Source organism: Galeopterus variegatus, unplaced genomic scaffold, assembly GCF_000696425.1.
Source record: "Galeopterus variegatus unplaced genomic scaffold, G_variegatus-3.0.2 Scaffold3093, whole genome shotgun sequence".
NCBI classification, from domain to species: Eukaryota; Metazoa; Chordata; class Mammalia; order Dermoptera; family Cynocephalidae; genus Galeopterus; species Galeopterus variegatus.
The window spans coordinates 157,302-172,818 of NW_007729204.1; the positions used below are offsets into that span (position 1 = coordinate 157,302).

The 15,517-nt window shown below is 36.0% G+C and overlaps 1 protein-coding gene across 1 annotated transcript in view; it reads right to left on the reverse strand.

The window, feature by feature from the left end:
- CNTN6 (contactin 6) overlaps positions 1–15,517 on the reverse strand; it is a 105,546-nt gene that overhangs the window by 12,127 nt on the left and 77,902 nt on the right. Inside the window, exons 8-14 of the mRNA XM_008583953.1 lie at positions 13,093–13,268; positions 12,608–12,725; positions 11,823–11,981; positions 11,514–11,663; positions 8,496–8,566; positions 343–577; positions 128–243 (exon numbers count right to left, since the gene is read on the reverse strand). Of these exons, the coding sequence (XP_008582175.1) occupies positions 128–243; positions 343–577; positions 8,496–8,566; positions 11,514–11,663; positions 11,823–11,981; positions 12,608–12,725; positions 13,093–13,268 (1,025 nt within the window). The remainder of the gene's footprint in view (positions 1–127; positions 244–342; positions 578–8,495; positions 8,567–11,513; positions 11,664–11,822; positions 11,982–12,607; positions 12,726–13,092; positions 13,269–15,517) is intronic.

The following is a 15,517-nucleotide window of genomic DNA, read 5'->3' on the forward strand; positions in this document are numbered from 1 at the left end:
TTATTTAGCTTTAGATAAATATGATTATACGCTGAGAACTAGGTTAGTAGTATAGGACTGTTGGACAGGAGCTATTGTGCAGTTAGCTGGCATGTTTGTAAGGGAAAGTGGTGTTAATGTGGATTACCTCATAGCCCAACACTCTTCCAGTGTTTCTGTTCCAGGCAATAGCATTCCATGAAACCTCCATTTCAGAAGCAGAAAAACTCTGGACAGAAGTTCCCCTTGGAGCCAGTTGAGGTTCTACCATTCAGAGAAAGACAGAGCAGAGTGGTTCATGGAAAATGGAATGCAAAATGTGCAGTCTCAAGGAAAACCATCCCAGAGCCACAGATAACTTACCATCTTCCCCTGAGTAGACAATGGACACAGTACTTAGGGGTCCTTCGCCTTTATCATTATATACACCCACTTTGACTTCAAAGGGAGAGAGAGTCATGATGCTTTCATTTCTGTAAACAAACCTTGATGATTCCACAGACTCCACTCTTTCCTTGGTCCAGGTTGTAGAGCCAACTGGTCGGAACATTATGATATATCCAAATCCTTCTCCATTCTGTAGTTCTTCTGGAATTGGCTTGGGCAGAATGTGATCAGTCACTAAGTATTTGCAAACCTATTTTATTCAGCTATTATAATGTTCATTGATTATTTGGCATTTCTACTGCACAAACATAGGTATTTACCCTGCTTAATAAAGTATTAAAAAAATAATTTTACTTGTAATGCCAATTAGGAAAATGATCCTAATTAAAGGTACTCAGATAAATAGTTAAAGCTTTCAAACAGAAATATAAAAAAGGCTTTCCATAGTTATAGCCTTCTTTGATCATTCATAAATTGTAAAAATAAATGGTTTAGAAGATTGCAAGATTTTATGATTTAAGCTAAAATGTAATTTTGATACGAATTTAAAACTCAGCACAAAATTAACTATTTCAAGGTTAGGTATGAATTCTTTTCACAACACTTTAACAATTTCTTATAAAATGTGGTTTATATAATTATCCTGTAATAACATATGCTTTAAGACATAAAGTATTTCTCCAAAAAAGCATAAAATAAAGCACCTCCCAGGATTTTTTAAACATACATCGTCATTAATAGTAACATCCATGTGCATATTCCCCGACATAAAAAAATACATTGCTAACTCTCGTGGAGATAAACTTCTATAAAATATATTTCAAACCTAAAATTAATAAAATTACAAAATAGGAATAGATACATGTTCCCTTAGAACTCTGCAGATATTAAAAATTATAAATAATCACATAAGCTAAGCAAATGAAAATAAACTAGTGCTTGCATTCAGACAAACATTCTACCAGATTACAAGAAACTTCTATCTAAAAATCAATGGAGTTTATCTGGTTTTTCCAAAGGAAAATGCTTTTCTTTTCTTTTGTTTTCTCAATATTTTGATAGACTAATAAAGGCACACCTGACAGGATATAATGTTATGAGTCCCTCAGGTCCACAACTCTATTTTTGGGGTTCTCCTTACCCACAGTAGTTCACTTAACTGTGTTACATTATTCTGTCACTTGGACCACATCTGAATACCCAGTTATGAGCACTGGACCCAAAGGTGCCATCTTGCTCAGGATCCAGGATGGGTTCTCATGTAGAATCTCTCCCCTCTATAGTAACTAACAGACCTAATCAATTCCTCCCACAGAGTCTGCATAGGAAACATGAGGGATGGGCCATGGTACACACAGTGCAGGCAATAAATAGAAAACATGCAATGGTAGGGACCCTCAGGGAGTAGAAGTTGAAAGAAAACAGAAGCTGTAAATGAGAGAGAGGAGATAGAATTTAGCCGGCAGCCCGATAGGAAATTGGAAGTAAAGGAAGTGGGAAGAAGTGAGGCACAAGCATGAGGGGCTTTTTGGGGTGGGGCTGGATTACCAGGTGGCTGGCAGTCAAGTAGCGCCACCGAGCTCAGAACAGTGATGAACGATGTTCCGGCTCTTCATTTGACCTGCCTGCTTGGTCGCTGAGACTTTGCCCTGTCCTCATTACGTCCCACGCAGCTTTAAAATAAATCCCCATTAACTGAGATGACCTGAGCTGGTCTCTATTTCTTGCCACATGGAACAGCCTAACAAATACGGAAAGTGAAAAGAAGAAGAAAAATACTGCTCCTGAAATCTGTGGAAAGAAAATGCATCCTTGTGTTAACGCTTCTCCTCTTTTTTACAGGGAGATCAAAATTGAAACAGTTGATTTTGAATGGTATGGGAGAGATTTATGAGAGTTTAAGCTGCTTGCTGGAGCATTTGATCTGCTTTTCATGCTTCTTTGATCATACATTTAAATAAGATGTTTAGTTCATCCAAGGAAGCAGAGGACTTCTGTTTTTGTTTTTGTTGGTCAAGTATAATTAGTGTTTCCCATAGTGTTTCTCCAAGAAAGATCTGAGTCCAACGTGTTCAGTTTAGAAAAAGAAAAACACCCTTAGATTCCTTATTTTTTTCTTCTCATGTGGACAGAGAGTTGAATGATGGAGTGACAAATAGCTGTTTAAAATGACCAAAAGAGAATTTCTCTTTTAAACGGAGAAAGTATTCAATAGAATAAAAAAATTCAGGAATTTTATTGGGAGTGAAATCTATTAAAATTGATAAAGACTAATATAATCCTCAATGACAGCGTCTGAAGGAACTAAATCTTTAGGATGGAACAAGGGTCAGCAAACTAGAGCGTTCTAGCCAAATCTGGCATGCAGCATGGTTTACAAAAAAAAGATTTTTTGGGAACACAGCCACACCTGTTTGTTCATATGTGATATGTGGCTGCTTTTGAGCTACAATGGCAAAATGAGAAATTGTAAAAGAGACCATGTGGCCTATAAGGGTGAATATTTTTACTTTTTGGCCCTTTACATAAAAAGTATGCCAACTCCCAGTATAGGTATTTATTTCTCACTCTATAGTACTTTATCATGTATACCTGATTTTATCGCTGTATTTTATGTGAGACATTCATCACAAGCACATTAACTTAGAAGTATTGGGGAGTATACTGTATTTATTTCTCACTCTATAGTACTTTATCATGTATACCTGATTTTATAGCTGTATTTTATGTGAGACATTCATCACAAGCACATTAACTTAGAAGTATTGGGGAGTATACATTATGATAAAATAATAAATAAAGTTGCCCTTAAAAAGAAATTAGTGGTTGCTACATTCCAATCGTTTGATATCACGTCTGGGTTATGAAAACAAAGCAAACAAAAACAAATAAACACAAAATGCACATTACTGTAGCACTGGAGAAAGCACAGAGAGGATATTTAGTTCAGGGAGATTATACCACAGTGTCCTTAAATGAACAGCAGTCTGGGATAACTAGTAAAGCTGTCGTTCATGAACCATACTGGTGGAATCTGGAGGAATTTAGAATGTTATCTGGGTCCCACATTGGTTTTGGAAGTCCATAGGGTACTATTTCATCCACAATCATAGAGATTTTGGTGTGGAATGGTCTCTTTACAGCCCAGTTATTTTGCAAAACATAGTTCAGATATGCTATCATGTTCTCCCTCCTGACCTTCTTCCGGGCTGGGTTAAGACCATCCTGTCATCTAGAGCCCTGAGCATTCAGATATTTATTTTTGTACTCTTGACTGCTTGGAACAGAGTAGCTACTCAGTACAGTTCCTTAAACTGAAGGAGTGGCTACATGCATTGTGGTGGCTCAAACTAATGATGCATCTTCTCCTAAACATACAAAACTTATTCCTTAAAGAACTTTGGACAACAGAAGAATTTGGCTCCGTATCTGCGTGTATGTAATGACAAATACCAACGATAAATGGAAAACTGCGTTCATTAATTTAGTTTACGGAAGTATCTGCATATCTGAAGAAAGAAACCCACAGAGGAAATGACTTTAATTTAATTTTTTTAAAAATAGAGATCAGCAAACTTTCACTGCGGAGGACTAGATAATAAGTACTTTAAGCATCTTGGTCTCTTGCAAAAGTATGAAAGCAGCAATACACAGCACAAGAAAGAATGGGTATAGCAGTGGGTGGGTTTATTTACAAAAACAGAGAACAGGCCAGATTTGGCCCTTGGGCTATCGTTTTTGTTGCTTTAAAGAAAAAGAACAGTATAAATAATGAAAAGAGAGTGAGAACAGCATAAATCATGAAAAGACAGTTTTGGTTCTGGGGTTTTTTTTTTTGATCATCTCTATTCAAGATTATGTATAATCCTTCCTAGCCGTAGATGAGCTTGTTCTTGTCTATTGGCAAAGCTGCCACCATTTAATTGGTATCAGATTCTGACTTTCAGAAGTGCTATTCCTCACAGTAAAACCTGGGGGGTGTCAGGTTATTGGGCAAACTTTTCTGAATGATTGTTCAAATGTTTCTAAGAAGCTGAACTCACTGGTCCAATGGGTGATAAAAAACACAAGGTATCAAGAAATCCAGAGTGATAATGAGTGAAGTCTTAATTCAACTTCCTGCAGTGGATCACCAAACTTTAAATGTTAATTGGGGAAATGGGTGCTTCAAATAATGTTCTGGAAACAATCAGGGTACTATTCAGGTACCATTTGGTGTGATCAGTGTTCTGAATTTTGGCCAATCTAGTAGGTGTGTAGCGGTATTGTATACATGTTTTAAAATCTTTGGTGGTAATTTTCATACTCGATATAGGCCTGAATTTTTAAATTAATATTTAAGGTGCTTCCTTGTTAGGATTAAATGAAATGCTTGATTCATGTGGGAAATAAAGGATGATATACATAGGATTTTCCCCCATATGTATAGACTATGCAAAAGTAATTGTATACTAAACTTTAGGAATTTCTGACCATGAAAGAGAAAAATATAAGTTATGAAATCAGGCAAAATTCCCTGTGCACTATAAGGAAAATAAATGCTTATACGGTCTCTGAAAAATATTGAAACCTAAATAACCTTCTCACCATCAAACAAAAGCACTTCTCTTGTAGAATCATTTGACAGTCAAGGGTTTTGTGGTGTCTGGAGGAGCAGGAATAGTATGATTAACTTACTTCTTAAGGCAGATATGCAAGGACTCTTGCCCACCCTGAGTATTCCGATTGCATGGACAAGTGAAATTTGAATTTAAGACAAAGTAAGAGAACCTGAAGTGAGAGCCCTGTTTTCAAATGCTTCTCTGCCTGGTGATAGCCTATTTCTAAGCCTCAGTTTTCTTATCTGGAAGTGGTGTTACTTACCTCCTAGAATTGTTGTGAGGACTGAATGACATGAAAGTCTTGGTGCAGCCCCCAGAACCCTGTAAATGCTCGACAGACGTGGCTTCCATCTCTCTCAGGCCTCTGAGAGTTCCAGCACTCTCAGGACACAGCCCTTCATCCAGCAAGGACATATGAAGGCAGACCACAGTCCAGGCACTGTGCTAGTCCCATAATGTCCACATGAAACAAGACGTCCAGCAAAGAGGATGACATTAAGAGAAGCTGCACCTGGTTTCTGACTCTGTCATTTACAACCTTAAGTAAAAAACATCTCTGTGTCCCAGTTTCCTCTCATATAAAGAGGGTTTAATAATACCCTCACCTTTCACTTTCTCTCTCCTTCTCTCTCTCTCTCTCTGATGGAATTATGCAAGGAGTAAGCCAGATGCAGTGAATTACTATGATTCTACAACAGGGTTTCCTAACTATGTTATTACTAACATTTAGGGCCAGTTAATTCCTTGTTGTGGAGTCTCTCCTGTGCATTGTGGGATGGTTAGCACTGTCCCTGGCCTCTACCCAGCTGCCTTCCCCATCTCATCTCAGTTATAACAATAAAACATGCCCAGAGACACTGTTAAATGGCCCCTGAGGAAGGAGTCACCCCTGCTCCCTGTCCCACCTGAGAAATACTCTTCAATGAATGAGATGTGTTGATATTAATTAAAGAATCCACAGCCATCAAGTTGTTAGGTGTATTATTAACATGTCCAAGTAAGTAGGTGTTTTCACAGTATGAAAGTTACCACCAAAGATTTAAAAACATATATACAATACCACCACACACCTACTAGAATGGCCAAAATTCAGAACACTGGTCACACCAAATGGTGACGAGGATATGGAACAACAAGAACTCTTATCAATTGCTGATGAGAATGCAAAATGGTACAGCCACTTTGGAAGACAGTTTGGTGGTTTCTTACAAAATTAAATGTACTCTTGCCATATGATCCAACAATCACACTCCTCAGTATTTACCCAAATGAATTGAAAACTTAGGTCCACACAGCAACCTGCACACAGATGTTTATGGCAGCTTTATTCATAATTGCCAGAACTGGAAAGCAACCAAGATACCCTTCAATAGTCAAATGGATAAACTGTGGTACATCAAGACAATCTAATATTATTTAAAAAAGGAAGCAATCAAGCCATGAAAAGACGTGGAGGAAACTTGAATGCATGTTACTAAGTGAAAGAAGCCAATCTGAAAAGTCTACATAATATATTATTCCAACTATATCACATCCTAGAAAAGGCAAAACTATAGAAAGTGAAAAGATCAGTGATTGCCAGGAGTTAGTGGGGAGGGACAGATAAATAAGCAGAGCACAGAGGATTTTTAGGGCAGTGAAACTACTCTGCATGATATTATAATGGTGGACTCATGTCATTATACATTTGTCCCAACCTATGGAATGTACAACACCAAGAGCAGACTCTATGAAAACTATGGACTCCAGGAAATAGTGATGGGTCAATGCAGGTTCATCAGTTATAGCAGAGGCAACACTTTGGTGTAGAATGATGGTAATGGGGGAGGCTGTGCATGTGTGGGGTCAGGTGACATATGGAATATCTGTGTATCTTTCTCTCGATTTTGCTGTGACCTTAATTAAAACAGTTGTTTTAAAAAAGTCTTTAAAAACAAAACCAAAAAACACTGTGCGTGTGCACGTGCACGCACACCCCCCCCTCACACACACACAATGAAACAGGGCTCTTTTATCCATTTCAGTTGAGGCCCAAAACTGATAACAAAGGTGTGAAATGCATTCATTCTAAAGAGAGACCTCGAACCATTTATGTAAAGGGCTGCTTAGAAAAACTTAGCTTCTCCCCCACGTCAAATGTATATGAAGAGAATCTTTGTTTGTTTAGGGAGAGATAAATACAAAAATAGTTTGAGGGAGCTGAAGAAAAAGCTGTGCATTCCTACCCCTCTGCAAAGGGAAGTGAACAGCCTTCTTCCTCTGCTATGTAGCAGTGTAAAGAAGACTTCAGAAAGGACTACGTGGTATGTATATTCTGGAATTTGGCGAATGCATGTTCTTTTAACAAACACCTGAGAAGTCTAGCGTGGAGAAAGATCTGCACAGCCTATGGTGGCAGAGTGAAGAGAAACACTAACAGGCATGCACTGCCCTTCCATAAACAGAAGCAAAGGTGTGGATTTGCTGACGGCAAGTGTGGAACCCATGCAAAGGAGTCATCCATGACCAGCCTTGACAGGGACATTATCCACAAAGACCACCTAGAGGAGAGAATCTTCATGGGAAGAGTCTGCACATGGCCCATCAGAATCCAGGAACTGAGGAGACTTCAGCAGCCAGTTGAACCTGTACCAAGGAATTGCAACTGGAGGTCCCAGCAGGGGATCTCCCAGAGACCCCTCCCCCACACCTCCCCAAACCAAAACAAAAACACTACCCTATGAAATACCAGCATCAGGCCATTTGCCATACCTGGAGTATACCAAAGCCAAATTACAAATGTACCAGCAATCAGGACCTTTTCTGCCTCTTTCCTCTCCTCCGAAACCCAACCCTCTACAACTCGGGAGAAGCGTAACAGTGAGTGGGGAGGAAGAAAAAAGAGAAAAATGGAGAAAATGTGAAGAACTGATGATACATTTTCTTTCACACTATAGAATTTCTAGGCTGGGGCAGGCCCAAGCTACTGGAAATGAGAAATGTTATGTTGGTTGAAAGTTTAAAGTTTATGACAGGAAGCCAGACTTAAATGTTTAAAAAGTACAAAAAGGAATCTCTGTGTTAATATTTGAGAATAATGATCAGAAAAGCTGTTCCATGGGCCTAAACCTTCCTGTAGATGCAGGGAGGAACAAGCTCAGGACAACTGTCTTTTGCCTGCACTCTGTTGAGTCCACCTCATTCACAGTACAGCATTTCCGCAGGTAATAAACAAAACAATGCCTGACTCATCAAGTAAACATGAAAATGCTACTAGCTCACACTCAACAGGTATTGAAGTTGTTTTTCATATATTTGGGAGAAAATTGTGCTGGGTTTGTTATACTCTCTCAATTTAGTAGAAACAAGAAAAGTTTCTAATACCTCCTTCTAAATAATTCATCATCAGGATGTTGTGATTTTATGCCATATATTTTTATATATTCTCAATAATGATCAAATAAATTTTTGTTGTTGTTGTTTTTCAGTATTCTTCCTGGCCATCTAAATCTTTTTCCTTCAAAATAACTCAGTTGGACAGAAAATTACCTCCCACGTAATGATGAGCTCAGACCGACTTCCTCCCCCTCCGTTGATGTTTACTGGTGCCATGACGGGGACTAAAAGCAACCAAGAGAAATGTGAGATGGCAATTATTAAGGTACATCTTCATAGAGAAGAAATTCGTTTTTGGATTTCACCTTTCAAAATCTCATGCAGGCACATTGTGAGAGAGTTGCATTTTTAATGAACATAGATTATGTTTACACATATCCAAATTTCTAAGAGAGGGGACACAGTTGTGTTTGATACATGAGCACCCTGGCTCCAAATTAATTAAAAATTGAGTAACATCGGGTATTTGACATTATTATGCATCATCTACTAATTGGCAAAATGATGTTCCATTCAGATGGCAACAGTGACACTGCTGATTTAGTGCTTAATTATATACAGTTGTGCTGTAAACAAGTTACTGAGGCAGTAAATGCATTCATTATTTTTTTTCGATAAACAAACTAAAATAGTTTTTCTCTTTATTAGTCATCAGGATATTTTTAACGTTTAAAATTAAATTCTTAAAAATACGTAAATAAATAAATTCTCATTTAAAAACACATTTGAATGTCAAATCTCTTAGGAGAGAACAAGAGGGACTTTTCTTTTTAACTTTTCACTTACAAAGTTAGATTTTTCCCTGTCAAGAATGTGATTGTGGGGAGGGAAGGTCCCTCTGTCTATCTCTTGGATTTAAAGTTCTGTGGAGAAATATTCAGAAACCAATAAATTTGATAAATTAGAAAAAAAGATATGCCCTTCAACTATACCCTTGTGAAGACTAGTAAACTGAATAATATATTCAAGGTAAATTGTAAAGCTGATAACAGTTGTGACTGTGTGGGGGGTATTATAGTATATAATCAGAATGAGGATTTACTTTATACATGGGGAAATGTTAAAAAGCATTATTTTTCTTGACATAATGGTAAAAGTATCCTAAATCTGTGATAATGGATAAATCTTCAGGCTATACTTTTAAAATGTTGAAGTATATGAAATTGTCTATATTGGACCACTTTTGAACAGTATTCGGAGATGGGCGTGGGAGACCTGGGTATGGCTGAGGACTATAGGCAGGGACTGAAATACGTAAGGTTTAACTGCTCAGCCCCAATATTTTCCCACCATAGAGACCATCTGAATAAGTCTAGATTACTTATTTTATTTATTCCCATTTCATACAGATATTTAACTTTATAAACAACAGTGATATAATAATCTGATTGTTCAGTCAGATATATATTTTCATACTCAAATTTACCCTTAAGTTTGTCTGCTTTAAGCTTCATAATTAAAAAAAAAAAAAAATCTCTGGAACCTAAACCCTAGTTTCCAAGTCTTCTAATGCCTTTTGTCAAAAGCAACATGAATCAGAATAGATTCTACATAGCTTATGGGTTTATCATATTTGACAGCAAACAGCGACATTATTTCAGGACCTTTGCATAGTTTAGCTATGTAAGGGAAAATGTTTTAATTTATAGTTTGATTTACTCTCTACAAAGTTTCCAATATTCTGCAAAACTGTTTCCTTTGTTATTCAGTTATCAAATTAACTGTACTTTAACCTAGAGCCATATTGAGAAGTTAGTCTTTGATGATACGGAGAGAGAGAGAAAGGTGGAGAGAGAGAGAGAGAGAGAAAGGGAGAGAGAGAGCTGGAGAGGGACTTCAGTGAGAGAGACAGAGAGACTTCTGTAGTTTGGAGTCTTGGAGAAATCAGTATGAATACTACCAAGTCTCATTATGCTACTGAAACAAGAGAGTGTTAATGGTTAGAAGAAAGTGACACACAAATTTTACTGTAAAAACCTCAGAGTTTGGTTTAATCATGCCCAAATCTACTGAAATATAAATCAGCTGTAAAAAACCTGCAACTTGAGCTAATATCCAGAGTTATTGGCCACACCTGGAGATTCTGATCTAGTGGGTCTAGGGTAGGGCCTGGGAATTTCTATATTTACACACTTTCTTTGGTTAGTCATCTAGACTAAGACCCACTGTTCTGGAGATGCTGAGTGTAGAAGCCAGGAGGTCTGGGTTCAAATTCTGCCTCTGTCAGAAACAAATAGCTACCATCTTGGTTTTTATCTTCTTCCTCTGTAAAGGAAGGAATTTCTTCTCAGTGCAGAACTTCTAGCATGAATTAATTTGATATCTCTGTCAAATATGTTTGTTTTTGGCCCCAACCCTATGATAAAAATATAGCATTATATCTAGTTCAAAAATTGATTTATTGACATCGTGACAGTTGTGCATACTTTATTGAGATAGTCTGTGTTTGTTAAACCAAACCAGCAACAACGAAGTGATCCTTCATTTATGTGACTGAATAAGAATGTGAACTTTGTGAAGGTGAGTACAGCGAGCAGATCAAACATGACCCTGGGTGTGAAAGTTTGAGTGGAACAAGGAGGCTCCCCTGAAAAGAGCTTAAGAAGGCTTGATTTCTGAGCCAAGCTCCACTTGTGTTCTGCTGTTCAGTGAACCAATTGATGCTCATTTAGTGCTTCTCTTAAATGAGTTTAGGATTTACGTCATTGGCATGGGTTAGAATTTATACTACTGTTCAATGAAGCTGCAGCTGGGTCAGAGTTGAAAAATAGATGAAAATGAATGGCTGACTGCACCAACAGAGTTTTAATTAATTCTTGGCTACAACATTTTAATGAAACAAATGAAACAAACAGTAACTCATTTGCATCTACAAATCTAAAGATTCTCTATTGGATTTTGTATAGAAAATAAATGAGATGCAAAGACAGCCTCTGAAAAACTCTTATTTTGACATGCTCACTCAAAGGTAATCATCTCTTATGGAACCTACTGTTCAGGAGAAATACATGTTGCCTTGTGCACACAAAAATGTGAAAAGCAGAACTACTGGTTCACTGCCTCTGATTTTGAGCCCAAAATGCTACAACACCCATAAAAATACTTCTTGTTTCCTTTAAGAACTTTACTATAAAGGATCTTCCACGTTTTTAGAAGATATTAATTCCTCACCTGATGCTTTAGTTCTTAACAATTCAGATGGTTTGCTTGGTTCTCCAATCCCAATGCTGTTCCCGGCAACAACACGAAATTCATATTCTACCCAAGGACTCAAACCAACCACTGTTGCGTTGTACGTCTTACCATTGAGAATTTCTGGAACTAAAAATAATGAGATACTCTTGGCACCTATATTGGCACTAGTCAAAAGCAAATGATTGTACAAAATTATATTATTATTTAATTACATTTATTTAAAGTTATTAAATAAAAAATTATATTATTATTAGAAAATTATATAAAAGCACTTGTCTTGCATACCTGTAGCAACAGCCTGCCAACCCACAGAAAATGGTGTCCGAGTCTGAATGGTAAATATTTGAATTGGACTGTTATTATCTGGGCCTGGTCTCCAGCTTATTTGGGAAGTAGTATTGGAAATGTGTTCCACTCTCACATCCTCTGGGGGACCTGGTGGACCTTGAAAAAGATGTTTTATGACGACTATATTGGAGATTATTAGATTAATTGATTTGTGATGAGAATGGTTTATTTTTACCTGTTGTGCTTAGAAAATGAAATATTCATCATGTATTTGTAGCACATAATTATAAAGTCCTATTAATTTGGCTTACATGGTAAGACTTAGAAATGCTTCCTTTGGAGATTAAAAAATGCCATCATGAGATGGTTGAATAACATCTTATAGAGAGCTAATCCAAAAAATTGAGGAATGTTCTCTTTAATTTCTCTCTCAAAATGTAACTTAAGTAAATGTAACTAATACGGAGAACTACAGGAACATGTGGACTTGGTCCTGTTCTGATAAGAATGATTTATTATAAATAGAAGGCATGTCTAAGTTTTAGGAACTGACATTGCTTGCTGAGTCTGACCATTCATTGTGAGTAGACAAAACCTATTCAATTCAGTGTCCATATTCGTACTATCCATACCCTGGAGTCTTGAAGTTTAGAAACTAAAAAATCTATGTGATTTTATCTCACTTCCTTATTATAATCTGGTTCCTCAAAGATCTGCTATTTAGATCCCAACATTTTTGGCTGTGAATAAACAGTAATTACTGTTTGACCATTTATGCTTACCTCTAACAATGATATCAGCTGCAGCGGATAAACTTTCTAGAGTTGTTTGCACTGTGCATAAATATTTTCCTGAATGATTTAACTGAATATTCCTTATCATCAAATCCCCAGTAGATTCCTGCAGATAGAGTGGGAGAAAAATGTTAAAAATATAATTACATACAGCAGGCCCCATTTTGGTTTTTTTTTACAGCTGGATAAATATTAAGTATAAGACAGCTATGAAATTAGGAGATGTACTAGTATCACTGTAGTTTCTTATATGGGATCCTTTCTATTACCCCTTTATTATAATTGCATCTAGAAGACAAGCATATCTACAAAAGACATAAAACAAAATAAAGCAAAACAAAAACAGATGCAGCTTCATAAACAGGCAATGATTATCCATGCAAATAAAGATGGAGGAATAATTATGAAAGACTGTGATTCACATAAAAAAACTTGATTCATTTATTAAGCACTTAAAAATTTCAGCAACTTACTCCTCCAATCCTTTCAAAATGAGCCACTCCTTTTTTTAAGTCTATGACATCTCCATTGAAAGACCACACAAAGACAACTTCAATGGAGGGGTCATGGGACACCTGGCATGGTAGGACTATACTCTCGCCAACTGTAACATCCATTTTGGAAGGCGGGATGGTAATGACAGTCCTCTCTGTTGAGAAAAAATATTATTTTTTAAAAAGCTTATAAAGTGCTAGCATATGGATACAAAACACTTATTTTTTAATGGTTTTGCAATCATTCAAAATTGTGTAAATGCAATTTGGAGTACTACTATATTCAGTATGAAAAATTCTTTTCCCTTTTTTCAAATATCCTGTTACTTATCATTAATGTAGCTTATTACTTGTAATAAAATTAAAGACATAGTTTCATTTATGCTTTGTATAGAAATAGTTTACAGAAAACTTTAGACAACAAAAGATGGCATTTCATACATATAGAATGCATCACACTATTTTTGTTATCTTTTTATTCTAAAATTTCAGTCATAACATTATAGTTGAGACACTGGTTACAGCTCTAAATAGTATAAATACTATGAGACAAAATATGTCCCTAAAATTATAACCACCATAGTTTGTATAGAGATTTATAATCAGTATGCTTTTATTTAAGAATATGAATGTAATGTATTTATTTTATTTCTGACATAGCTGTGATGATAATTTTCTATTTTAGCTAAAGATGCAATATAAATAGGAAAGGTGGAAGTTTTTTTTAAATCCAGATTTTGCAATGTTAGAATTATGCATGTACCATAAATACCTTCCTTCTAGAAATAGCAGTCTGATTGTCAACCCCTGTTCGACGAGTCCTAGCATTTCATTGATCAAAATTTCAAAGGACAATTCTAAGAGTGTTTCAGCTGTACTGGAAAGTCCTGTTTTATTCTGATTAAAAGAGACTTACAATGATAGATCATTTTTGAGTACTTTTTTTATAATAAAGTAAATAGTTTTGATTACAGAGTGTTGAGAATTGACCGAAAGGGTAACCCAGTATCCACAAAGGAGCCCTAGACATATATTTGAATTTAGATATGCACCATCTTACCAAGAATAAAATATGTTTTTAAGAGACTTACATGTAAGAATGAGGGTTTGGGGCAAATTATCATAAAAAAAAATATTGTACATGAAGAAGTTTCAAAGCAGTCAAATGACGACCTTGGAGAATCTTTTTCTCCACAGGTCATTCATAGATAAACTTAAGCCCTCCGAAAGATGAACTAAAAGTTTCATTTTTTTCTGGCTTCTTCACGCTGATCAAGAAATCAAACCAGCACTGAGATTGTATTCACATGTTCAGATGGATTAGTGTTGCCACTACATTTTACCAACAGAATTTTTAATTATTATTCAGATATTTTAAAAATTTTAATTGTTTCCTTAATAAAGATTTGGGAGTGGAAAATAGGAAGTAATAATCTTGGGTTTTAAGGTTCATAATGATAGAAGTGCCATGGAAAAATAAAAGCATATATTATATCTCTGAATATACTAGAGAAAACCTAACTCAATTTACATCAGATATGTCATAATGTTTTCACTTATAAAATATACTTTCTTCCTTATTATATTAAGTGCATACACTTTTTCTTCTAATAATTTCTAGGGAGAAGTTTGAAGAATGGTTTTGTGGACTGCATCCTTTCTTAATTCAAAGTCTTCTTTACATTTCTCCCCCTAAATAAGGGTAAATGATATCCAGGGTTTCAAGAAAACCCTTTAGGACTAGAGAAATATTTTCTTCTTATAATTTCCCTGAAAAAAAAAAAAACACTAATGTCTTATTTACATATTTGGGAGGATGAGTTGGCTAATTGGATGTGTTGGTAGAGAAAAACTGCCCTGATTGAAAGTTTAAGATCATGCAATTAAAGTAATTTTCAAACATTAAAAATGACAACCACTCCTTCCAGTTATGACACCACATGGTGGCAAAATTAGGCAAATTATTCCCTATATACATAGTCCATTGGTAGTACAGTAATCATAACTAAAACTTTATGAATAAGAAATGTTTGTATTATAATTTATAATGGTTACATTTTCACTAGTTAATTCATTTACAACTAATATTTGCTGAGCACCTACCATATGTCCAGCCTTCTGCTAAGTATCGGAGATACAGTGGTGAAGGAGATGGGAAAAAACAGCCCAAATAAAAAAGATATAGTGTGTGCCTTTACATGTAAGTACCGTGGGGGGCTGGCATCGATCATCATATTAATTAATATACAGACTAACTGTGATAAGTGCTGTATGTTACAAGTAAGTGATTCTACTAAAATGTGTAACAAAGGGTCAGTTTATTGAGAAAGAACGGTTTTAGCAGAGAAGTAAAGGCAAGTAGGATTTAGATCAAGGTAACAGGTAGGGAGAGGCAACTATATTC